Raw genomic sequence first — 25,413 nt, 5'->3', positions numbered from 1 at the left:
TTACCTGAAATTGGCCACTTAAATGTTCTGCAGACTGAAAGAGCACGGAGATGAGTGTCACCTGTGTTCCTTCTGTCCTGCATGGAAAGCCCCTAATCTTCCACATTCAGAGGCTATGGGCACCTGAACTGGAGTTTGCCACTAATGTCCTGCAGTTAATGAACCAACTTTTGCTGAAATGGCGTGACCATCCTAGAGATCTTCTGTGACTGGATGCAGGGCAGGAAGACCAGATGCAGAAGAACAAAATGATGGCATTCTTGGACCTATTATACTTTTGTAAAGATAAATGTTTGGTTTTAGCTTGGACAGAAGTAGCTTGTCACTGCAGAAGTGAGAAAACTTTGCCCTTGCTGAATTAGCTTTATTGATGATTAGCAGAAGTTGGCAAGTCCCGTGAGAGGATCTTTCATGCCAGAAAGGTCAGGTTTGTAACTTCTAAGCACTTCTAGTTTGAAATATCAGGAAAATCAGGTCACCCCTTTCCCATATATCTGTTCCAGTGCTTTCTGCCTATTTTAAGAGCAGCTTTTGCTATAGAAAGAGGAGGCTTGCAGCTGGATGAAAATGGAAAATATACAGAATTCATTTGCAAGATGGGCTTGAGGAATTAAAGGAAGTCCGCTTTCAACAGTCCCTGAGGTCCTTTGAGCCACCAAAGTGACTTCACACATGACATATTTGTGGATAAATGCAGAACATGTTGGTTGAACCACAAGGCAGCAACACAGCAAATACGCACTTGTGCAAAGGCACACTTCTACTCTTGCTAACTTTTCAACTGTCCGTTGGAGTTGTACCTTTAACAACAGCTTAGAACACAGGCATTAATTAGCTGATTACCGACCCCTGTGCTGCAAAATGCTTCACATGTGGATTTCTACATGTGGAAGCACACTTAAGGGAACAAAAACAGACCAGGCTGGGTTGGTTTTTGCTGTGTGGCATGCAACTTTTCTTAAGATGGCCAGAGTTTTACTTTTAAGATGTATACCAGCACAATATGTGTTTACTCAGCAATTATTAATGTTTCATTGATAACTTGCCACATTGGCTAAATGAGCTCCATTAAGTTCATTGGTGCTTGGGGTAACAATGAGGTGCCCAAGTGATTTGGACTACAGCTCCTATCAGCCCAAATTAGCATGCCCAATGGCCAGGGAGTTTTAGTCCAAAATATCTGGAAGACACCAGGTTCCCTGTCCCTTGGAATAAGAGTTACCAGGACAGGGGAGGGGAGGGTGGCTCTCTGCTGAGTTTCCTGAATGACCATATTGCTCCCTTTAGACAGCTGGCCCTGCCATTAGGCAGAATGAGACCGTTCCCTCCAGCAGTAGATGCTGGGAGGTGACAGCAAGATGTGAGAGGAAAGCACTGTGCCCCAAGAAGCCTGCCCGGTGCCTCCCGAGTTAGTCTGCTGCCTTTCAGGCACAGCAGGGTGGGGGGTTATTTCTTTAAAAGCCTCCCCCCCCCCCCTCACCATCCCACTGCTAATTCAGTCAACTTTTATACATGGAATGGGAGGGGATGCCATCTGGTTCTTGCGGCAGTTAGCAAAATGTCTTGGCCAGCCCTGAATTAATTATTCTATTTATTAGATTTATACCCCACCTTTTTTCCTTTCAAGGAGCTCAAGGTAGCATATATCATTTGCTTCCTCCTGCTCTCAATCTCATCCTCACAGCAACAGCCGTGTGAGGTGGGCTGGGCTGAGAGCCTGTGCCTGGCCCAAAGTCACCCAGTTGGCTCCATGGCTGAGCAAGAACTAGAACCCAGGTCACCTGAGTCCCAGCCCCACACTTAACCACAATACCACACTGGCTCTTGCCTTACCCATAGAAGGATTATTGCCTGGCTTATGAATGCTTATTTCCTCATTCTAAATGGTTTACGTGTCTCTCCTAAGACTTAGTTACTGGTGGTAAGAGCTTTAAGGTAAAATAGATTGGCATTTTTGGTACCAGACATTGCCTGAATGTGGACCCCAAGAGCAACTCCAAACCTGAACACCTTGACAGAGAGATGTGCACTCTGGGGTTGGAGCCAGGGATGCAGCCCCGCCACAAGGATGGGCAAACAGGTGCACTGCTCTGCCCCTAGAGCAGTGCTTTGCTCCCGCCAAGATAATTACCTTTTTCATTTGTGACAAGGATGGGCAATGATAGCCCCCATTACAAGACGGATGGCTTGCTTTAAGTCTTAAAGCAAGTCTTAAAGTTTAAGAACAGGAGTAATTTCTGAAGAGGACCCTCCAAAAATACTCAGTGTGTAACACTGAGGGAAGCGCGAGTACACAACAAAAGAACTTCTCAAAGAGCCTCAGAAGTCTGCCCACTCAAGACTTCCCATCTGAGGGTGGATTTTTCATGATCACAACTACCCTGTCAGGACTTAAGTGATCCTGAAAAAATAGTCTGTGTGGCCCTTGAAAACATGGCCCCTGAAGAGTTGATTGCCCTTGGACTTCCTGTGCTCTGCCTTTCACTTTCCGTTTTGTTTTTTCAGAACAAGCAGTAAATATTTTTTTCCCTGCAGTCAGAAGGAAAAGTTAGTCTATTTGGAATTTATTATGCATAGGGATTGGCTGTTTCTTTCTTAAGGGTGAAATAAAGAGATAAATGCAAAGTGATCTGGAAAAATATATAGCTTAAATTACCTGTTATTCTTTTAAAGCACTCATTATACTCATAGCCTTATTGCCCACTTTTCCTTTTTCCTGAACACTTGATGGCAAAGGAAGAAAGTAGCCCTAGGGAGACAGAACTGTTTCTCTGTGCACTGCCTTGAGCTGGCTGGCTGGCGGGCCGGCCCCTAGGCGTTGCCTCAAGTCTAATTTTTTATTTTCCTAATGTGCGCAACTCAGTATGAGGCCTTTTCAGAGTTTCTGGGCACCAAAAATCAATCAGTCAAGGAGCCATTAAAAAACTGTCCATTGCTTTCCATAATTAGACCTTTCCTTTATGCATCAACCAAATAAAAGCTTTTCCCTTGATTGTCAGACAGGAAGGAAATCTAAAGGATAGGGACATGACTAGAAGGAGGGTCCCTCAAAGAGTAGTGAGCCTGGGTGCCTTAGAGGAGCAATCCTCTGCCCTTAGACAGAGTCCAAGGGGCCATACGATCTGTCACATTCCTGTAACTGAGACCAGAGACAATGATCTGACCTTAGAAGGGGGTATTTATGACCTGTTGCTCTCCTTTTCTACTTCGCAGCCAGCATTAAACAAACTTGCCAGCTGTCCCCCTGAGGTTGGAACAAGACCCTCAGAAAAGAGAGAAGGGAGTGTTTGGTGGGTGGAGAGGGGAAAAGACAGGAGAAGCCACGATGCAAAATATTCTGTTGCCTTCCCAGTCTTCTCCGTGCTTCACCTCATAAAACATCTTTGCTAGTTAAGCAAGAAAAGTGCCCATCTAGTGAAAATGCAGGGCACAAGGTTGGGAGATGAAGATAATTTGTGCCCTGCATGGGCTGTGTGCAGGCCTCCAAGTTCAGCCGTTCACAACCAGCACAATAAGATGCCAGCCTAAGGTATTTGCCCCTCTCTAACCCTCCCCTAAAAGTGTGCAAGGGACAACTGTGTTTTTCAGGTGGGATCTAAACCTGGGAGACCTAATTCAGCATCATGCCAGGCTTGGGAGCTCACTAGCAGAAAGGAGCTGGAGGCGAAAGGGGAAAGTAACTATAGGCAAAGTCAAGCTTCTGAGTCTGATATTCCTGTGGATCTCTCAAAATTGCCTGGGAATCAACAAATTTATTTTTAATTTTACTTGGTCTTACCCATGTTTGATTTTGCACACAGAATCATAGGCAAGCAGCCCCACCTTTATTTCTATATTGAGGGAAGCATTTGAAAGGGGAAGAGGAATAATTAGCCAGCCAGGTGGACACAGTCCACATAGGGGCAGGGATATGGGATGCTCCACTGGAAGCATGTTAGTAGGCAGGAAATCTCATGCTCCATGTGTGACCAAGCGTGTTACACAGGCAGGAAGTCCCATGTCACATGTGTGACCAGGCTGTGCTGACAGGCCCATAAGGTGGAACTGGGGAAGTTTCCTCTTGGCTTCCTTGAACTCAACCGGGACGGTGAGCATTCTGTGTACGGGGGATGATGCTCCATTGGGGTCCCACGGAGAGAGTCTTAAAGGGCCAGTTATTGTTTATTTAGCCCACTTACACAGAAGCACTCCACAGATCTCCTCCATCTTCAGTGCCAAGCTGTGGCATCATTTGCTGGCATTCTGAGCAAGTAAAGATGATGATAAATTAATAACAAGTAGAGGCCACCAGCTAAATGAAGGCTGCGGGGAGCAGGTGACTCTTCCCCTGCAAAGAAAAAAACATTGAAATGGCCTCTGTGTTGCTGTCTGCAAATCAGACCACACAGTTTGGGGATAGGAATTTGCCTTCACAGTTAATCCAATATTCTCCCCTGGACATATGTTAGTGCCTCTGAGCATGTGCTGAGCACCTTCCCATCAGAAGTGAGTATTCAGAACCAGCCTCTGTAAACTGGGATCAGGAGGAAAGGGCATTCAGAAGGGTACCATGTGTGCCTATGGGCCGGCATTAAGGGTAGAGGTGGCCAGCAGCTGTTGGGGGCTCACAACCCCACAAAAGCTCACTGGACTTTCCACCCACTGTCCCTGAGTTATGAACTTCTGAGTTATGCACCCACACTTACAAACTGCCATAAAGCTTATTAATTTTTTAAAATTACTGTGGAAAATCATCATCACCATAGAGAGAGGAAGCGAAAGGATAGAGAGGAAGGCCTCCAAAGCATCTGGAAAGGGAAATTTCTCTGACATTTCTTTGGTGCACAGAAGAGGCACTGATGAGTTTGTGGGAGGCGGGGCGGGGCAGGGGACCGCTAGAGATATTCACGGTTTTTCTACTTTCATTGTGGTCCTGTGTCTTTAACCCCCACAAATGTGGAGGGCCGACTATAGTGATCTGACTTACACACAAATTCAACTTAAAGATGAATTTCTGCTTTCTCGGGAACAGAACTCGCTCGAAACTCAGGGACTGCCTGTACTCCTTTTCTTCACTACTGCAGCCTGGGTGTTCACCTGCCCCTCGCTTTGGTCCCGACAACAGTGAAGGAGGCAACAGAGGCTTCTGCAAAGGTGCCCACTGGCCCTCTGCCTGGTGTTGCAAGGATGAGAAAGGGGGGGAGCAGCAAGCACAGGAGCAGCGGGTGACCCTGACAGTGAGAAGGTCACTCGCCCAGGCCCAGGCCCAGGCCCAGGCCCAGTGAGGGTGTCTTGCCCAAGGGCCCTTGGAGACCTTGAACCGGCCCTGCTGGAAGCTTGGGGCCTCTTGGCACGAGCCGCCCCTAGCATGCATTTGTACGTGTATTTACTTCAGCACGGGCCAGCAGCAAGGGATCTACATGCTGAAAGAATTCTGCTGTTTTTAATCCCCAAACCATAGCATCTGGAGTAAACTCTTTCATTCAAGGTGGTGTTTAATCAAAAATGTTGCCCCTGTGAGTAAGGAAAGAAAGGTGTTACCAGGCACAGGAGGCAGAGAACAGAGCAGAAAAATTCATAAAAACATGGGGAAAACAGTGTATTTTGTTCAGTAACCAGCATGGAAGAACCAGCAGTTTCCAGAGAAATTATATTCTTACAGCATTACCACCACCACCACCATCATCATCACCAACAGCAAATAGAGGCTTGGGTATAACCTACACCTTTCTGTCCTGCTTCCTGCATCATTCCGTAACTGATGAGGTTAAGAAAGAAGTGCTTTGGATCAGCAACAGATTTTTTAAGAATTGCGGCCAACATCCTTCCCACCTCCTCCAAAAGCATCAGTCTGGCAGTGATGGCAGTAATTCAGTAGGTGGGATGAGAAAGGCATTTGGAGAATGCTGGAGTCTGCAATAAGGGAACAGCAGCAGCAGGAGGGGGAGAGAAGGAGGAGGGTTTTAAATTAACAGATCATGTTTACTTTTCCCTTCATCACCTTTGGACTATGAAACATGTAGTGAGACTCTGGGTGCTTATTACTGAGACTCTTTAAGAGACTCAGAGGAGGTATGGTTCACCCAGAGTCCCACACCCACTGAGTGTGGCAATGCAAATTCCAGTTGGGAGTAGCCTCTCCCTTAGCACTGCAATTATATGCATATTTACTCAGAAGTAAGTCCTAAAGAATCTGATGGGCAAGGATATGAAGTCCATCCTGTGCGTGATCACTTGGAAGCAAGCCACATGGAATTCAGAGGCCTTGTTCTGCTGTGGATGCGGAATGGTGGTTTGGCACTGCAATCTTACTTCTCCTTCCAAGAACAAAGTCTGAAGTTGAGTGTCAATGCAATTGCAGCCCACACGGTTGCAGCTCCTGGGAAACAACCTCAGATACTCTACCCTTTTTATTTGCCCACCATTTTAAGAACTAGGAATTTTAATCTGTTTTTTTACTATCCACATTCGCATTTCATTTTTGTTTTTGGTCTTGATTTTGTTTTTGACTTTGTTTTCATTGGTGACATGTTACTGTTGATTGTATGTATATTCTTAATTATTGTTAATTGATGTTTTGATTATGGATTGCTTGTTTTGATTTCTGTAAGCCATCCTGAGATGCTTTGCGTATAGGACAGGATATACATATTTTAAATAAATAAATAAATATCCTGATGTTCCCAGAAGGACAGATTGTTGGCTTTTTAAAAAAAAATTAATGGAACAGTCACCACACTGCCCAAAGAACACACTGAGAACTGAGGTGTGTAATAACCATAAAATATTGTCAGTTGGACGCACACATGGATGCATGTACAGAAAGCTGGGAGTGAGGGTGGTAGAGTATTGCAGAGGTGTGCTTGGTATCCTGAGCTGCAACATTGTTATTAGAAAGTGAAAATAATGCAGTAACTTCTTGTTGCAGATCCAACTTATCTGTACTTTTCTGTGTGTAACTCCCATTGCATTCTATGGGATGCTTATAAATAAACAGACATTGATCATGTTTGCATCACACAGCACGCACCTTGCAAATATGGGTTATTTGTGGAGCAGCCTACAGTACATCCCCCATTCCTTCCCCTTCAGTCCTCCTGCACCCCTCTCAGGAGATTTAGGGATAGGTCTCGTCTTGTCTCCTCTTTTCACTGCAACTGCAGCCCATTCTGTGGCTGCCATGACTCATTTTCCCTTTGCCTTATTATTTTTCTAATCCCTGCAGTGGCAGCACCTTCAGAGTGCCCAAGCAGCACACTGGAAAGGCTGTCACTGATATGCCACTTTTAATTTTTATTGAGATATATGCTGTTATTTTTAATTTTATTCTTATGGTTGTGTATGTCCCTAACCCTGTCGAAAACCCTTCCCCATGTCAAACACCCATTTTAAAAGGCAGCCTTCATTTTAACAGCTGTCAAAATGCCAGGTACCTTTAAAAGAGTTGGCTTCCAATTTCTGGAGGACCTAGAGTTTCGGGAAAGGGTGGAAAAGGTAGAGGATGCTGAGAACAATTGGGTCCAAAGAAAGAAACTAGAGGAGCTTGCTTGAAAGTGTGTGGCAGGGGGAGGGGCTGATAGATATGCCAACTCCTTTTGCCCAGAAAGATGCCCTCCATTGCTCACTTCTACATGACAGCTTGCCATTTGACAATGCCAAATGAGGAGCAAAGTAACAAATTTAACCTATCTGTAGCCTTGCTTTGACTGTATTCATGAATGGTGCCTTTTGTATTTTGGCAGGAGACACCATCCAGACCATTGACAAGTCAAGACCATGCATTTGGGAAAATCAGACCAACAAGAACAAAAATCCAGACCAAGGCAGCAAGGGTGGTTTTCTGTTCTTTTTCTTTGGTGCTCTTGCTGAGTGGCTCATTCATTGCTTTACTCTACCCATGATGGGATCAGTTACCCAAGTTCAGACGGCAGAGCAACTTATCATGGGCACAACAAACTCTATTACAAGCCATGGGTTGTCAGGCTGGCCTCTTGCCGGAAGCTGTCTTGCTGGAAGCAGTCCAGATGGACATGACACAACGACCCACCATGGCTAGCTACTCATGATGGTCAGTATCCTGCAACCCAATCATTGGATTGTTGCTCTTAACCCCCAGGAAGTGTGTTTAGGATTTCAAAGCAAAGATCTAAACTGGAAGTTGTTTCCTTGAAGAATCAGATGATCACATTGACTCCCCAGCAGTTGGAGGTTTAATGCTGTAAATTTGTAATGAGAAATCCATAAATAGCAGCCGAGACAAAAAGTGTCACTGTATGTCTGCTGGAGAGTATGTGCTCCAGAACAGGAAATACTCTGGACACAACTATTGCTGCAGCAGAATGAGCCTGACAAGAGCTGATCTGTTCCTACAATTAGAACATGATATGCTTAATTTCAGAACTAGTTATGACATTCTGGACCTATTTAAGCAAGGAATTGAGCAGCAGAAACATGATACTTTTCTGACAACTTATTGCTAACTAATAATGTGGGAAGTCAGAGTAGTTTTTATTGCAAACAAAGATCTGATGCCCTCATATCATGCAGCCATGAGAATTTTGCTGTCAGCAGTAGTGAAAACACAAGTGAATCTGGGAAGAAGAATGGAGCAGTCTAACTAAGTGGATAGTTTTACTAAGACTTTGGCTAAAATGTAATGAGTTGTAAGTTGCAATCCTGTGTGCGCTTACTATGAGACAGGACGAGAGTAGCCTTAAGGAGAGTTCTTGTCTTAGATTGCTATGCTATGCACAGTTACTTAGGAGTAAGTCCCACTGAACTCCTGGATCCACATGTCATGGCAAGCGACTCTGCATGGTTGCCACAGTTCATGGTTTTTAACCTCAGTATATACCTGACAGATGAGCAGGTTCATGGTGGTAACTCCTCCTCTCCTCTCCTCTCCTCTCCTCTCCTCTCCTCTCCGTCCTCCAGGCAGTGCCCCAGGAGACACTGTGGGAAGGAATGAGGCTGCTCTCTTTGGCAGCTGCACCACCCGCAGAGTTCAGCTTGCTGAGGCTGTCAGGCAGTCCTGGTTGCACAAGCAAGGCTCATGCCGTGAAGCACAGCAGAGAGGGGGGAGCTGAGCAGACTCTGTTGCCTCTGGCCCCGGAGGGGACCACTGCAGCAGGAGGGACGGTGCCTGATCCAAGGGCAGGGAAAAGGGGACGGGGAATCAGCCAAGCAGTGCTGTGGAAAGGAGCAGCGCTACTCAACCGATTCTTCCTTTGCCTGCTCTGTGCAGGCCAGAGTTGAGAATCAGTGCCCGGTTGCAGGCTGAGCTACTCAGCTGACCCTCTGCTGCTCTGCCCACACATGCCAGAAGCCTCTGCTTTTGGCCTTGGTACCACAATGTCTTTGTGTTTTGCAGATTCTGATGATACAACAAGCCATCCTAGTACCAAGAAACCATAGAACAAACCACTGTTTCTGTTCCTGGCTTCTAAAGACCAAACACGCCATTCTGAAATGGCACAATGGAGTTTTTATGACATGGCAGACCAACAATGGCTAAAAAACACACACACCATGGCTTGCCATGCCATGTGAACCTACTCGGTGTGAATTACTTCTGAGTGAACAGGCTTAGGATTTTGCTGCATGCCTTAATTCCTCAGCCAGTTGTATGGGGAGAGGCATAGGACTGAACTGAAACAGGAAGGCGCATTCCATTTAAAAATACCTTCCCCTAAATCATGTAGATTTTCTGCTGCTCTTGAGGGATGGGTGTGTGACTGCATTTGCCCTGTAACAAGCGTTGTCTTCACCTGGACTGGACTTCACGCTCTCACCCTGATCTCTCTTTCTTGCTGTAGAAGGGCAGGATTGATATTTTCCCAGGATGGAAGCCTATGCGTGTTTTGATAGAAAAACGGTTTTGAATTTCCCAGCATGCCAGAGTGGGACTGTGGCCAGCAGAGTTCTTTAGAGTGGTCACCTGCTCCCTGGCTCAGTCAGCCAATCTCCGAGCAAGACAGAGGGTGGCCAGGCTTTCTGCAGAGCTGCGTTGGCTGTCAAAAGTACCCGGCACGTGTCTTCAGACGGTCCGCCACGCCAAGTGCCTGGCTCTGAGAGGACCCTTCCTCGGAGCCAGGCGTTGGCCTGGCTGTGGCCAGCTCTCTGAAGAGCCACACTGGCTAGAGTGTGCAAAGCTCTTCCACGAGGGCAGAGGCAGCCGTGGGGTACAGGGCAGGGGAGGCAGGTGGCCACGGCGTTGGGACAGCATGGGGATGGGCGTGTGTGATGGGGCCAGGGGGAGGCGAGCAGGTGCCAGTGCTGGCTGAGCACATGCTTGGAAGCACCCTGTTCCTCCATTCGTCATACAAGTCGGCCCGCCTGGGCCACTCTCCTGGCTTTGCTTGGTGGAGTGCAGGAGAGTGTAGGAGGAGGAGATGCCTGAGGCCTGATCGTCCCCCAGAAAATCTGTCATGATGCCAGTGTGTGAACATCTTTGACTCTGAATCTACTCCTTGAGTGCAGGTCAGCTTCTCTTTCCAAATTGCTAAACCAGTGCAACCGAAAGCAGAAAATCAAAGACTGCTACTCATGTTTTTTATGCAAAGCCGAGAGACAAGACTGTGCACTGAAAACAAGGCTTTTGTTGTAGCCTGCACACTGTGGCGGACCTGATTGGTAGACTGTGTGTATGTATCACGCCAGGTTTGTACCATTCCCTGTGAAGGATCAAGTGCAACCTGGCCCAATACGGGTGACCCATATGGGGTGACCAAGGGTGGCTGCACTGGGTGGGCCCAAAGCTGCATGAGCCTGGTGGACGGGGGTTCAGTTGCTCTTGATCAACACGCAGGCAGCCAAAAAGGCAGTCGTGCAGTTTTGCACAGGGTACAAAGATGAGTCTCTGGTTTAGAATAAAGTAGGGTCTGAGCAGTGTCAAAATGCTTTCCCCTTTCCAATGGCTTTACTGTCCTTTTTTCTTGGCATATTTACAGTATTTACTACTCTGAAAGGTTTCACGGCAAAGTCTGGTTTACCATTCACAGCCCTTAAGGATGAACTGGGTTCCAAAGGGTAGTAAAGTTGGGCATTTTCCAGAGCTCAAAGTCCTCCCTGACACAACAGTGCCACTGTTCTCACTTTGCTTGGAAAATCCGCAAAGGAGTCAGAGGCAGTGGCTGGGTCCAGACAACATGACAAGCAGCCCTTGTAGGGTTGCCACACTTTGTGGGGTTTTTAAAAGCATGAGCTACCCTACAGGTGGCTTCCATCTTCCCCATGCAGACCTCCCACTGTTGGCTCATCTCCCATGAACCACCGTGTCTGAAATTTAATTGCAAGGTGCATCAGTCCCTGCCTATGTCTCCCCATTTTCCTCATTGCTCCTCACATAAAGGCTGGATGGCTGGAATGGCTCCTGTAGTGGCCACTCTTTCCAGGGGACTTTGTGGCAGTTGCATACCAGAACCGTGGAAACCATGATCCTGGGTTCAGTCAACACAACAAGCCTGTGTGTCTGCTCCATTTGCTTCCCAGGTACAAACTGCTGACCTGCAACTTCAAGACCCCTCCCCGCAGTCCCTTCTTGTTCATTGAACTGGACTTGGACAACCCTTCAAACAAAGGACGGTCCTCCATAAAGGCACAAGACCACCCTGCTCAAACAGCATGTTGTGGGTTTGACTGGCCATGGAGAGTTCTTGCCTGGTCTAAGCTACAGTATGTGTCTTGGTGAACCATGTTTTACAGAAGGTGAACCAAAAGCAATTTGAGGCCAAGTGATCCATAAGACTGACTTTCACTGTCTGAATCTGGGCATCAAGAATGGAGAGCTTTGGTATGGGAAACCCTTCATCAAACTAGGGCCACCACCAGACAATTGTGGCAATATGGGGATCTACCTAAACACCAGGGAAAAGTTTTCTTTTGTGATGCGTGCACTACAATGGTGTCTGTTGGGTTGTGTGTATGCACAGGGGCCTGCACAAGTTGTAACATGACAATCTAGGCACAGCGAAATAGCCATGTGTTTCCAGGAAGCAGCGGTAAGGAAACAGGAACATATAGTAACAAAACACTGAATTGCACAGTTTATGGCAAAAGTGTCCCTGGATGCCATCCAAATCCTGCAGAAACCCATTAAGGCCTCCTCAGTCCACTTGCTTGGGAATGCATTTCATTGAACTCAGTCGCATTTACTTCAAAATGAATCTTTATAAGATCTTTATAAGATCAGGGTGAAAACGTGTACAGTTATTGTGGGCTACTTCTCTTGCTTCGAATGGATGGGCTACTTCTCTTGGGCACTGCCGAAATAAAGACACAGCAGGAGTCCTTCTAAGGATGGTTGCAACATTGCCAGGTCACGTCAAGGAAGAGCTGTGACCTTGTCCTTATATACAGTCCTCATGAAATGGCACACATCTGTAAACGAAGGTCAGATACTGCACCAGTCCAAGCTGGGATTATTCCCCCCCCCCACCCCACCATGCTGCTTGGAGGGTCCTAAGCTGGAAAAGGAGCTGGCTTCTCTTCCAGGAACTCCAGCACTGTTTGTAAGAAAGAGACTGGAGCTATCCAGGAGGTGCAGTCACTTCGCAGTATCCCACCCATTTCCCAAGCAGACAAGCCCAGAAACACCCGCTGTGCATCTGAGCAGAGGGCACAGTGCTTCCTGGGGGGGGGGGGGGTGGCATCATCGCAGCCAACTCCTCCAGCCTGTTGGGACTTCCCACAAGTTCCTGGTTTGACATCAATGAAAAGAAGAGTCAAGGTTCTAAAAACTTTTCATTGTTTACAGTGAGAAAAAATATATATGTTACAGTGATCTCTCTCCAAAACTAACTACAGTCAGCAGCATTCTCCTGACGTAACACAGGCACTAGGAATAATTCTTGGATCCCCTAGATCTTTCCTTGGGGCAGCAGGAGGAAGGGAGGAGAAGGAAGGCGGCCCTGACTACAGGATCCTTGGGTGTGGGAAGCAGGAAAAAACCAGAGGTCAAAAGGAAATCTGTCTCCTTTTTCTTTACTGGAGATTCCTGCTGATTCTATTTATCAGACAAAGCATCACCTTTCAGGGCAAACAAAAAGGTTATTGTGTCTGGTCCTCCCCCCTCCCCTGCAAGCTACGGCTCTTAAATTAACTCTTGAGCTGGTGTTCCTATGGATTTGGGAGGCTGCCTTCTTCTTCGGTCTGGCATCTGCGCTGAGGTCAACGAGGCCTGGTCCCTCTGGGCTTGGAGAGGTGGGTTCTACCACCATTCCAGGCACAGCACATCCATAGTGGTGTGGCCAGATAGGGGCACGGTGCCAGAGGGAATCCAACCGGCTCGGTATGGCTAGGCCCATCCTCTCAATGCCACAGGAGCCAGGCCTGGGTAGTCCTCCAAGCCCAGTCACCTCCACTGGCCCACCCTGAACGTGAGTGTAGTTGTTCTTTGTAGTACCCCCATGCACACATGCGCCCTCAGACACACCTCTCTTCATGTATGTAAGCACACGCACACACACGTGCACACGCACCCACCCACCCCCATCAGGCATAACTTCTTATTTATAATGTATGGACAGCATTCTGCAAAACGTACTATCTTTGGAGAGGACCTTCCCTGCCTCAGCACCCACCCCCCCAGTTCCCCCCCAGCCTTTCCAAGGTGCCGGTCTGCTGCTTGGGCACTTTTCTTGGCACTCGGCCCTCAGGCCGCCCTCACTTCCCCCTCCTTCAGAGGAAGGCGCAGCAGCTGGCCCTCTTCCTCTGCGACTCTATGTAGTCATGGATTTGGAACCGGGGCTCCTCTGGCTGCTTGACGGCTCGCTGTTTGAGCTCTCTGAAAGCAGAAGAGAGGAAGCACTGTTCAGGTGGGCTCTTGGCCAACGGCTCCTTTCTCAGGCACATGGGGAATGGAAGTAGATCTCAATGTGGGCATTGGAAGCCACCCGCGGAATGGGCACCATCCCGTCCACCTTGGCAGCCCTCTTCTGCGTCAGGGATGCTGCTGCTCCTTCAGCCTGAGCTGGGATTCAGTTTCAGCAAAGTTCCTGAGAATCACATTTCCAGTGGGGGGGCGGGCTAAAAGCAACAGTGAAGGGATGGGGCCAGAAATGACCCTCCCTGCCACCGCCAGCCCATTGTAGTTGCAAGCTCTCACTGAGGGGCATTTCAGCCTTGTAGAATGGGAGAAAAGCTACAAAAATGCTGATGGTCAGAGGAGAGAGAATGGGTCTTGGGGAAGGGAATGCGGCCTTCTGGGGGATCCTGCAGGGCCACTCTGAGGGCTGGATTTGACCCCTGCAGCTGCAGTTTCCCACCCATATCCCTGACTCTTCTGTCACAAGCTGAAATGTCTGAAGAGCTCTAGAAAGACCCCTCCAAATCATGCAGTTGTGCAGCAAGCCAAGAAGTAATGCTCCATGGAGTTTAAATTGTCTATGTGTACCCAAGAAAGCTTTGGAAGATGGGGTCCCAGTGAAATCTCCGCAAAAGTAACTCGATGTGGTATAACACCAGGCAGGGAGAAAGCAAGCTCCGTGTTAAGAGATTTTAAGGAAAGGAAGTGAAAACGCAGCCTCATCCAGAACTCTGAGTATCATACTGAGTCATTGCTCTATTAAAAATGGACCTAGAGAAGGCACAGAGAAGGACAGTTGAAATTATTTAAGTTTGGAAGCACTTCTTTTGTGTGTGGGGGGCATTAACAATTAATTAGCAATTAAGAATTATAAATTCTCAGAAAAACACCCCACATTTCTGAAGGTTGCAAGTGTGATTCTCCTTTGGCTTTCCATGTCATGGCCAGTCACACTCCTTTTAGGGAAGTCAGTGGCCATGCATGCAGATGGCCAGAAAACTAAAGCTGAATCAACCCAGTCGCCTGCATGTCTCATAACAGAAGAGCCAAAGGCAGGATGGCACCACCTCTCTTCGTGCTCTCGATGCCATCATAAGGCCCAGGAGTGCAGGGAAATGTAGGTCAGCTTGTTACTCACTTTGCAATGGCCAGAAAGGCCAGTTCCACGTTCATTCCCGTCTTGGCACTGGTCTCCATGAAAGGCACTCCATATTCCTGGAAAGAAAATCGAGGCACAAACAGGTCTTGCGGCCAACCCAATAAATCCTTCCTTGGGTGTGTGTTGGAACGCTGGCAATAATGCAGAGCCTAAAAGCTGGGGACTCTCCTCCTAAAGGACTGTGAGTTGGGGGAAGGAGTGCCCACGTGTGGCTGCACTGGCCCCTTAAGAAGGCGGTCCAGCATGCGGCCTGCTCTCCGTGCTTCACTCTACTCACCCTGGCTAGTGATTCTCCATCTTCTGTTCTTATCACTCTCTCACTGCTCATGTCAGCCTGCAGACAAAAGGGGGGAAATGTAATATAATATACTGAGGCAGGGCCCAAGGTATTTCCACCTGTGGGAATAAAGAAAAGAAGAAAAACGAAGATTCTGTGATTGGACAAACACCTTTAGGCACGAGGAAGGATCTACTTCTGGGGCACCTTTGCTAGAAATCTGCCAGGCTTGGCATCCTGGAGGTTGGTTTTTGAAGACTGCAGTTTCATGTAGCTACTCCAGAGTTTCCTTTCCATAGTCACTTCTCCATTTGAGCAGGTCTTGGCTCTAAGGTTCCCAGTTAAAGCAAAAACAACTGCCCCCCTCAGGCCCAGAAACCCAGCAGAATGGTCTCTCTGATTCCGTAGTATTTCTTCCAACAATATGGCTGCACTGCTTGAGAAAAATGGAGGCCCTCTTTAAATCATTCCACAGCAGCTCAGGAACAACTTCTCATTTGATTTTTCCTCACACAGCTGCAACAGAGTTTAAATCCTGGAGTCATGTGAGTGGGGACAACTACACAGGCTACGACAGTCCTGCTGAGACTAAGTAGTGGTGAAGGTGCACTAGAGACCTGGGAGAAGCTGTGTCCAGGCCCTGACCATCCGTTTCCAGTCTCCATACCTTGTTGAGAAGAAGCTGCTAGGACAGCCTTGCCAAACCTGACGCACACCAGATGTGTTGCATGGCCACTTCCACCACCCCTACCTTGCATGGCCATTGGCCGGCAGCAGAGCTGTGGGGCACCAGGTCAGGAGAGGCTGCATGGAAGGAAGCGCCCTGGGCCACCATCCCAGCAGACACTCAACGGCCAGCCTGACACTGGCCCCAGTGGGCCACCATCCCAGCAGACACTCAACGGCCAGCCTGACACTGGCCCCAGGAGGAGAGGATGAGTCTGGACTGAGAAGCAGCTCTTCCTATACCCATTCTGAAAGATACCTGTGCGCCAAATGCACTGATGCACATCTTGGCACACGTGCCATTGCCTACTGAGTGTTCTCTGTGAGAGATCCACATGCTCAGGCACTGCCTTTCCACACAACTTTAAGGCCTCCTGTGGCTCCCGAGTATTTCAGAAGCAAGGGATGCAACGGCCTCCTGGGAGCCATGAACCGCAGCCCCTGGGCGCCCTCTGCAGGCCAGCCTTAGTGAGAGTCCAATAGCACACATGTTCAAGCCTATCCAAACTAATATACAAACAGTAACATGAAAGCACATCTCATGTTTGTTATACATCACATTATGTAACAATTAGAAATGTAGCATCCCTTAAAAACCCCTTCTGACCACACCAAAGTTTCCAGTAAGTAGCATGCCTATTCCATTTTTTTCACAAACACATTTCGTTTCTCTTTCTATATCTAATTTCCTCTAGCATAGACCATTTCCCCCTCCCTGCCTTCAGTCCATTCAAGTATTTGCAAATTTGCATCTGTTGCTGTTCCATCTCATCTGCTTTATCTCATGAATCTGAGGATGATTCTCACATCATCTTGTGGAAGCGCCTTTCAAGGCCAATCTCATAGCGCATAGTGCAGTCTCTGTTCCTGCAGACTCTTTAGTCTGGCCTGGAGTCATTCTGAGCCTTATTTTAGGAGCATCTTTCTGGGACTTTCAGGAGCATCTTGAGTGACAGCGTGGCAACAAGAATGGTTTTCTGTGTTCTCAGCAGGAGAAAATACACCCACCCAGTGGATGACTTCAGTATCATCATTTGTTGATATTTATTTATTCTATTTATATCCCACCTTTTTTCTTTCAAGGACCTCATGACAGTTTACGTCATTCTCCTCCTCCAGTTCTCAATCTTACCCTCATGACAACAACCCTGTGAGGTAGGTTGGGCTGAGACTCTGTGACTGGCCCAAAGTCACTAGCTCCATGGCTGCTGAACAGGGACTAGAACCCAGATTGCCTGAGTCCTGGGCCCATGCTCCAAACCACTACACCACACTGGCTCTCAATTTATGATAGTTTTGGTTTTCTGCAACCAGTCTGCTTTATGTTTGCTCGTTTTTAGAGTATTTGTATTGTGCTAATGTTTACAGCATTTTTAACTGTTGTATGTCACCCTGGGAACCTCTGGACAGAAAATGGGCTAACATATACAAGTACCTTGAACCCATGTTTTGACAGGAGAGAATGGTCCTATGAAGTGGCTGCTGAACCGGGCAATTAAGGCCATTCTCAAACAAATCTAAGCACTCTTCACTCTTTCAGGAGGGCAAAAAAAAGTGCCAATGGCATGTTTGCACAACTTCAATTAATTATAATAAAATTGACTTAAAATTTCAGAAAACATTTTTGAGAAATTAAATTAAATTAAAAATCCAACTCAATCTCCTTGAAATAAAGTTGGATCTCCTAAATCCAACTAGACAGCCTATATATCAGCTCAGCTTCCCAGCAATCCAAGGAATAGCTGTTTTGGCCTGGTTCTATGTAAAACCTTTTGCAGGGCCATCTAAATCCATGGTTAAAACGCAATCCTGAGCCATCTTGTGTATTTCTTATCTTGCATATAGTTATCTTGCAGCAAAATCTACTAGTGCTTGCATTTCACGGCCTCTTGATCCCCTATTTTGGGTTCCTGTGCCAAATTAAGATACTGCTTCAATACTGCTAGTCCATATGTGTTTTTCTCATAGCACATGCAATCCTTAGTATGCTACAGGACCCTTTGTGGTTGTTCCCTGGCCAGACCGGACCAAGAAATCCAATCAGACCTCAGCCACTGAAATTGTTGGGAAGTGCAGGACTTGGGATACAAGGATACAAGGAATGGAGACAGAAACATTTGTAAGGTTGCAAGCAGGAGCAAGGAAGCCTCTTCACATTCCTCAGGCTACACTATCAACCAGGGAGTTTCCGAATGCAGACACAGCATCAACATTTTCCTTACATACCGTATTTTTCACTCTATAAGACACACCTGACAATAAGACGCACCTAGTTTTTAGAGGAGGAAAACAAGAAAAAAAATATTCTGAATCAAATGGTTTACTAAACTATTCTGATCCATGGAAAGCTTCCTGATAATCACAGGCACATTCCCCATCACTTCCCCATGGGCTTCATTAAAAGACGGGTTGCCATTTGAAAACACACACCGACCTGTGATTATCAGGAAGCTCACCTGTGCCGGGGGGGGGGGCGGAGGAGGGCATGCGCGTGCCGGCCAGGTGGTGCCAGGTGGTGCAGGTGGGCCAGCAGCACCCTGGCAGTGGCCTTCTAGGCGGCGGCAGTGGCAGGTCTTCCCGGGCGGTGGGGTGGGCAGTCCGTCTCTCCGTGGGGCCGGCGGGTTAAAGCCCATGGCTCCTCCTCCTCCGCACCCCTCCCCCTGAGCGGCACAGCTCTCACCTGCGCTGGAGGGGGGCGCAGAGCAGGGTGCACTGAACGCGTGCCGGCCAGGTGGTGCCAGGTGGTGCAGGCGGGCCGGCAGCATCTCGGCGGTGGTATTACATGTCCCGGGCATCGGGCACACCATGCTGCACATCTGACAGACTTACTGCACACACATATTCCCTCTATAAGACGCACAGACATTTCCCCTTACTTTCGAGGGGGAAAAAAGTGCGTCTTATAGAGCGAAAAATACGGTATGTCAATCATAGCAAAAATGGTGTAAAACATGCAACGGTGCACCTCTCATAAGGAGATAGCTCAGAATCCAGAAAGAGGAAAGAGGATCTGTGCAAAGCAGCGCAGACCTGCATCACTTCTCAGGGAATGATACGCACCTTATTGCCTAGCAGCATGATGACAACATCCTTTTGGGCATATTCATGGATCTCCGTGAGCCATGCCTGCAAAAGCAAGGGGAAAGGCAAAGCACCAGGCACAGGGCGATGAGGAAATGTGGTCGATAGGATCCTGCACCGTCTCATGTTACAAATCCAACCTTGAATTAAGTCCCACTGCTGACACCCAAGCCTCATGTCCCGTAGCAACTGGCCTAAGTAGGTGTGGCTGAAAGAAGTGAGTACTTTACTCATTTTACCTTGCTTCCCTTTCCCCTCCATCCTCTTTTCTCCTCTGTGTTAATGCTTAGATTGCAAGCTGCTTGGGGCAGCAAGGTGCAAAATGCCTTATGCACTGATGGTGCTATGTAATAGTCAGTAGTACTCAACTTATTGAAAATATGACTTCCCCTGACCACTCCTCATTTCAGTTTCCAGTAGGCGTGCCAGATTTTCAAGCGTTCCCAGGAACTCAGCATTCATCAGAAATTGTATCTGCAGATGATCACATTTCTTTTCTTGCTGGGAAAAGCTTTTGCTGAGTTCCGCACATCCGACCCATTAGATAAAAGAACAGCTTAGCCTGGGTTTCCCTCCCCACCCCATGCCCCCAGCCCAATGGCAGCCTTAAGCCCCTATCTTGGCGACTGGAGGAGAATATGGACCAGCGGGCAATGCCTGGGTAATCATTTCGCTTCAGTGCAGAATTACATAGTCTCATTGCTGATGTTAAATACCCACCCGAATATTGTCAAAGGATATTCTGCTGGTGATATCATACAGGAGGAGGAGTGCTGGAAGGGAAAAAGAGAAAGCTGTGGGTTTCTCCCCTGAAATTACCAAGCCATTAAGAAAATGTGAAGCTGTCTTATGCTAAGTCAGCCAGTGGTTCTTCGGTGCCAGTATCAGATACTCTGTTTCTTAGCAGCTCTCCAAGTGCATGCCCAGCCTTGTCACCTGCAGTCCTTTTAATTGAACAGTCTAGGGTTGAACCTGGCATGCAAACCATGAGGTAAATATACCACAGCATCTGGCTTATGGTCCCTTTGCATCATCACTGATGCTAGCAATAAGAAGGATGCTCCACCAAGACTCCCGGCTCTGACCTTCACTGGGATGCAGGAAGGCGCCCTCCTGGAGGACCTACCTTGTGCATCTCGGTAGTAAGCATGAGTCACACTCCGGAACCTCTCCTGGCCCGCAGTGTCCCAGATCTGCAACAAGGCAAGAGAAAGATTTTTAGCTTTCTGTGGTGGAACCCGGATGCCAAGCAGGAGCCAGTGCAGTGTAAAGAAAAGCACACATTCACGCAGAACAAACGCCTACTGTATATATTAAACTTTTCTCAATAAGAGGCCCACCAGGGCCAAGGAATGGCAGAATAACCTCTGTGACACAATTGTATACCTGCCTTAGTCCTAGAAGAGTTGAACAACCACTGCCTGGCGGCTAAGAACTCCTTCATGGCAATGTCCTTGAGCAGGTGGTTGCTGGCCAACTCTAAATACTCTTGGATGAAACAGATTTTTTCTGTCCATTCCCTTTGGGGCGTAGGTCTGGTTTTGCCATGGAAGCTGCCTTGATCTCTCTGTAGGATGACCTTTGCTGAGAAAAAGGTGTGGAAAGCTATACTGCTGATTTTCCCGGACCCCTCAAAAATTTCCAGTCTGATCACCTACGGTACTTTTCCGCTGAGGCTATCCAGTTTGGGGGAACCATTTTCAGTGGCCCCACTCCTGTGTGGATGGCCAATTCCAGAAGCTGGGGTTGAGGACTTTCTGCTTGGTGTTTCTATTTGGGGGTTTTGAAGGGTGACATCAAAATGAAGGTAACATCTAGTTATTTTCCCCATTTTGTCTAATGCAGGTGAGGAGGGGGAGTGCTAACTCAGTACCCAGACCATGCACTGGCCTGGATGAGGACCAGTGAACTGAATCTCAGTCAAGACAGGACTGCATTAGTGAATGATTGGTCTGCCCAGATGAGCGGTACTCCACCTGTTTTAGAGGAAGCGCATGCCTGCTAAAGCAGGGGTGGGGAACTTGGATGGGTCAGAGGGCATTGCCCCCACAGGACCCACTAGGGGACACACCCCTCCCCTCGGCAAGCGGCCACATGGCTCGATTCTTTGTGATTCTCCTTCACGGGCATCCTGTTTCCTAGCAGAACCACCGTTTCCATACTCAGCCATGCTCCTTCCCGTTTGTTGGGCTGCGGGAGCCACGGTTCTGCTAAGAAACAATGTACGTGGCCATCGCTGGGAATGCAGCAGCACAGCAGGGGGCCCAGCTGGGGCCGTGGGCTGCCCACTCCTGCCCTACAATGTTGCACACACAGCCTGGGGGTGCGCTTTGATTCGTCTCTGGCCCAGGAGGCACCAGCGGCATCTGTGGCCAGCATCATGTGCTACCAGCTTAGCCTGTGGCTCTGCCTGGACAGGGATGGCCTTGCTGGAGCTACTCATGCCCTGGTAACCTCCTCTATGGGGTAAGGCAGCACATTAGAGAAGGGGCCACCTCCAAGACTAGTCCAGGGATGCTGGCGAGTCCAGGATGCAGCTGTGAGACAGCAAGCCGGGCTGGGTGATGTGTGTGGTTCACAGCATCTTCGCTGGCTGCCAGCCTGTGCCTGGGTGCACTGCAGAGTGCTGGATCCGACCCTTCCCAGATTGGCCGCAGGGTGCCTCAAGGCCTGCCTCTCCCTCTGACGCGGAGATTGCCTTTGGAGGCTCCTTTCCAAGTGCCCCCCCCCCCCCATGCAGGAGGGCCTTTTCAGTGGCAGCATGCTGGCCGTGGAACACCCTCCCTGGAGCAGCCTTCTTTGGGATCCTTTTGGTGCCTGGCAAAGACTTCTTCATCTCCCCAAATCATTTAATCTGTCTTGGCTTGAAAATGTCCTTAGTTTCTATGCTTTAAACAGTATAATATATTATTCTTTTATTGTTCTCATGGCTGCTGAAGCTTTTTAATCTTGTTGTGAGCTGCCTAAGAGCTCTGGCATTGGGTGGTCTATAAATATGGGAAATAAAATAAAATAAAATGAAAGCGAATTATATATAAGACCTGTGGATACTGTAGCATCAGAAATCATGGATATCCAAACTGCAGCAAAACAAGAGCACATAAAGAGCAATTGCCTAGAATCCCTGAAGCCTGCGCAGAGACTGTATTCAGGGTCAGCTTAAAGGCACAGGATCCTTATGCTGAGCCACAGAGTTGGGGGATATATCCTGCCCTTCAGGAAGCTGGGTCCCTCTGTGCATCTTCTGGACATCAAAGCCCGGCAACAAAGCCTTCCTATGGCTACAATAAAGGAGCACATAAACAGGTGGCATGAGCATGCCTGGGTAGGCCCAGTGAATGCCCTGAAGACGTATCTTTGTGCACGGCAGGTTACATCCAGGCACACCGTGTCCTCTGGTCGCTCCTTCAACCTGCACGACGGATGGGAGTACTGAGTGGGGCCCATCGCTGGGACCACAGCCGACGGACTTCCAGGTGTTGCTGGACTACGACTTCCATCAGCTCCAAGGCCAACAGTGAGGGATGCTCGGTGTAGTCCGACAACATTTCGGCAGCCACATGTTCCTTCTGTGAGACTATACTGTCAGTGCAACCCTTGGAGAAGTCCAGCGATCAAACTCCATGGCTTTACAAGGAGTCCTAAGATGCAGCTCCCTTGTTGGTATCTTTGCCCCCGAAGGGATCCGACAGGGTCAGCTCTGCATATGCATGAGTAATGTGAGAGTGACCTCTATTGTATTGTATTGTATTGTATTGTATTGTATTGTATTGTATTGTATTGTATTATTAGTTTTATACTTCTATCCCAGCCGTTTTCCTTGTGCAAGGAATTCAAGGCTGCTTACATAGTCCTCCTCCTCCTCTCTATTTTATCCTTACAACAACCCTGTGCAGTTGGTTCAAGCTGAGAGTGAGTGACTGACCCAAAGTCGCCCAGTGAACTTCATGGCCAAATGCAGACTGGAACCCGCATCTCCTGGGTCCCAGCCCAACACTCTAACCACTATGCCACACTAGTTCTCTGCTTGTTTGGTGTGTGTCACGTTGGAACAGACATCTTCTGAAATCATCCGCAGTCCCTTCTTTGTGGCCTGGTACTTCCGTGCCATGAACGTAGCCCAACCATCAGAAAGGCAGCAGTGGCTGGTGGCTACCTGTTTGGGGCCCCGGTCCAGCACCATGGACAGCTCCTATAAAGTTCCGACCAAAACCTGGAGTGGATGCCCCACTTCACTGACACCGGAGCCACAAGCCTCCACTGAAGGAAGGCAGTGGAGGGGCCCTGGCAGGGAGAGAGTGCCCCTGCCATGCAGCTCTTAAGTGTAAGTATCCAGTATAAGTTCACCAGGCCTACCTGCAGTTTCACTTTCACACCATCCACCGTCACCACTTTGTTCTGTAAGAAAAATGAAATAAAGCCGTACTAGCGTATAAAGTGCAATAATAACAAACCTGGGAATTCCTATCTGGCTTTTGCTTTAGATCACCTTGTAACCTTTCAGAAGTATTGGTTAAAAGATAAGGAAGAGGAAGAGAGATAAGTTGTCACAGCAGTTACCCAGAAACTGTGGGAATAAATATTTAACCTCTGTTAGAATTCTCTTCTACAGGTTCCCAGCCCACTCAGAAACCTACAGTTCCTATGGTTCTTTGAAGGTAAAAGCCAACACTTTTAAATTCTTGTAGACTTATAGCAAAGTCATGCCCTAAGGGAGTGGGGGATGATAGGCATGCAGGCAATAAATTTTTATTCAGGGCACAGTGCTCTGCTTTTTCTGAGCACTCAGTGTATGCCTATACCATCTCATCATTTGATGAACTAGATGGCAAAAGCTACCTGGACATTGGGATCATCACCTGAAAGTGCGTGGGCCAAACGAGGCAAGGTGGGTGAGCTTCTGAGAGAGAAGCCTTTTCAGTGGTGGCCCCTCGTTTGTGAAATGCCCAGACCACAGAGGCCTGTCCCATGCCTACGCCAAAGCCTTCCCAGTGCCAGAGGAAGACCTTTTTATTCTTCCAGGCAGTTTAAGAACTGTTTTTAGTGCTTTTAGAATTCTGTTCTCCTGCTGGTTTTAATTTCATTTGAGGATGCTGGTTTATTCTTTGCTGCTGGTTTTGTTTTGGTTTTATTCTGCACTGCTCTTGCTGCAGTGTTTGAACTGTGATACTTCAGTTACTGGGCAGCTAAAAAGCCCAGTCAATAAACAAAGTACAGTTTATCCGGCTTCCTGTCGTGAGCCATTTTCATTTAGAGCTACTCGGTTTCACTAAGCGAAAGCGAATGCCTCGTTAGAAGACCTTCCTCGGGTTACAGCAAACCATGCTGCTTGCTTGTAGGGGAGCTCAGAAATGGTCAAAACTGCCTGGGGTGGGGCAGGTAACCTGTTCTAACCACTGCTGCTGCTGGCCCTCAGATGCATCTGATTATCAGCGGGATTGCAAGATGTTTACTATCCAGAATTAGAACCCATTGCTTCAGGTTAATGCATTCTCAGAAGAAGCCTCGATCAAGAACCACAACAGAAAGCGACCCCAACTAGACGACAGGCTAAGACTACCTGGAAAGCCCATGACAAGCCATAAAGCATTAGACTTGCCATGCTGCAGAACAGACTCTTGGCTCCCGCATGGGCATCGCTGCCCAGCACTGTCATCGCAGAGAAGGCCTACAAGGCTTCCGTTGCTTTGCAACAAGGACACAAACAACCGGCCTTCATGGGCCGGGATATTTGCCGGTACTACAAATGCCTCCCTGCCATCTGTTCTTTTGCATGAACTTGGGGCCTTCTTGGACAATGCTTCAACAATGCAAAAAAACCCAGGCATGATTTAAACTTCCTGTATGAACACCCAGCATCTACCGATGGCTGATGAACATCCGAGATTTCCCCTGGACTGCCATGCAGAAGCATTCACCTCCAGCGCCATGGCCTCTGAACCAGCTCCTTCGGTTCCTTCTGTGTTTCAGAGGGCAACCCACAAGCAACAATCTGCATCTCTAAGGATGCAGCCCTATGTACGCTTAGGCGGATAAAATGCCTACAACTCCCAGCAGAGCAGGTAGCCCCCCTTTCTGTCTAAACTTGCATAAGATATTGCCGGAAAATGTCTTCGCTTTGCTCTGTGTGATCGCATCATCACTGTGGGTCAGTGATGGCTTCCGCGCAGGCTGTACCAAGTCAGCTGCTCCGCGGCCTCAGTGCTGCCAGGATCCAGGGACAGGCAGAAGGCGGATCAGGAAGGACCGGCAGATCTCCCAGTTCTGCACAGAGCAGCAAGGATGTTGGATTCCCGGTGGTTTAGCAATAGCGAAAAGAGAAAGGCTTTTCCCCTCCTAAACAAGGCCACTACAATCAAGAATGCTTGGTGGCAAATGTAAAGCCAG

At 48.1% G+C, this 25,413-nt stretch overlaps 1 protein-coding gene across 3 annotated transcripts in view; it reads right to left on the bottom strand.

Moving 5' to 3' along the window:
* Positions 1–13,578: 13,578 nt before the first annotated feature.
* Positions 13,579–25,413, bottom strand: part of RAB37 (RAB37, member RAS oncogene family) — a 43,518-nt gene continuing 31,683 nt past the window's right edge. For all 3 annotated transcript variants that reach the window (XM_044453782.1, XM_044453783.1, XM_044453784.1), the window contains 7 exons: positions 23,383–23,424; positions 20,153–20,219; positions 19,747–19,799; positions 19,006–19,071; positions 15,220–15,276; positions 14,922–14,998; positions 13,579–13,762 (listed from right to left, as the gene is read on the bottom strand). In XM_044453782.1, coding sequence (XP_044309717.1) covers positions 13,657–13,762; positions 14,922–14,998; positions 15,220–15,276; positions 19,006–19,071; positions 19,747–19,799; positions 20,153–20,219; positions 23,383–23,424 — 468 coding nt within the window. In that variant the 3' untranslated portion in view covers positions 13,579–13,656. The remainder of the gene's footprint in view (positions 13,763–14,921; positions 14,999–15,219; positions 15,277–19,005; positions 19,072–19,746; positions 19,800–20,152; positions 20,220–23,382; positions 23,425–25,413) is intronic.

Source organism: Varanus komodoensis, unplaced genomic scaffold, assembly GCF_004798865.1.
Source record: "Varanus komodoensis strain SLA01 unplaced genomic scaffold, ASM479886v1 scaffold7_1, whole genome shotgun sequence".
Taxonomy (NCBI): Eukaryota; Metazoa; Chordata; class Lepidosauria; order Squamata; family Varanidae; genus Varanus; species Varanus komodoensis.
Note: the sequence above shows the minus strand (reverse complement) of the source record. Positions and strands in the feature narration are given on the sequence as shown.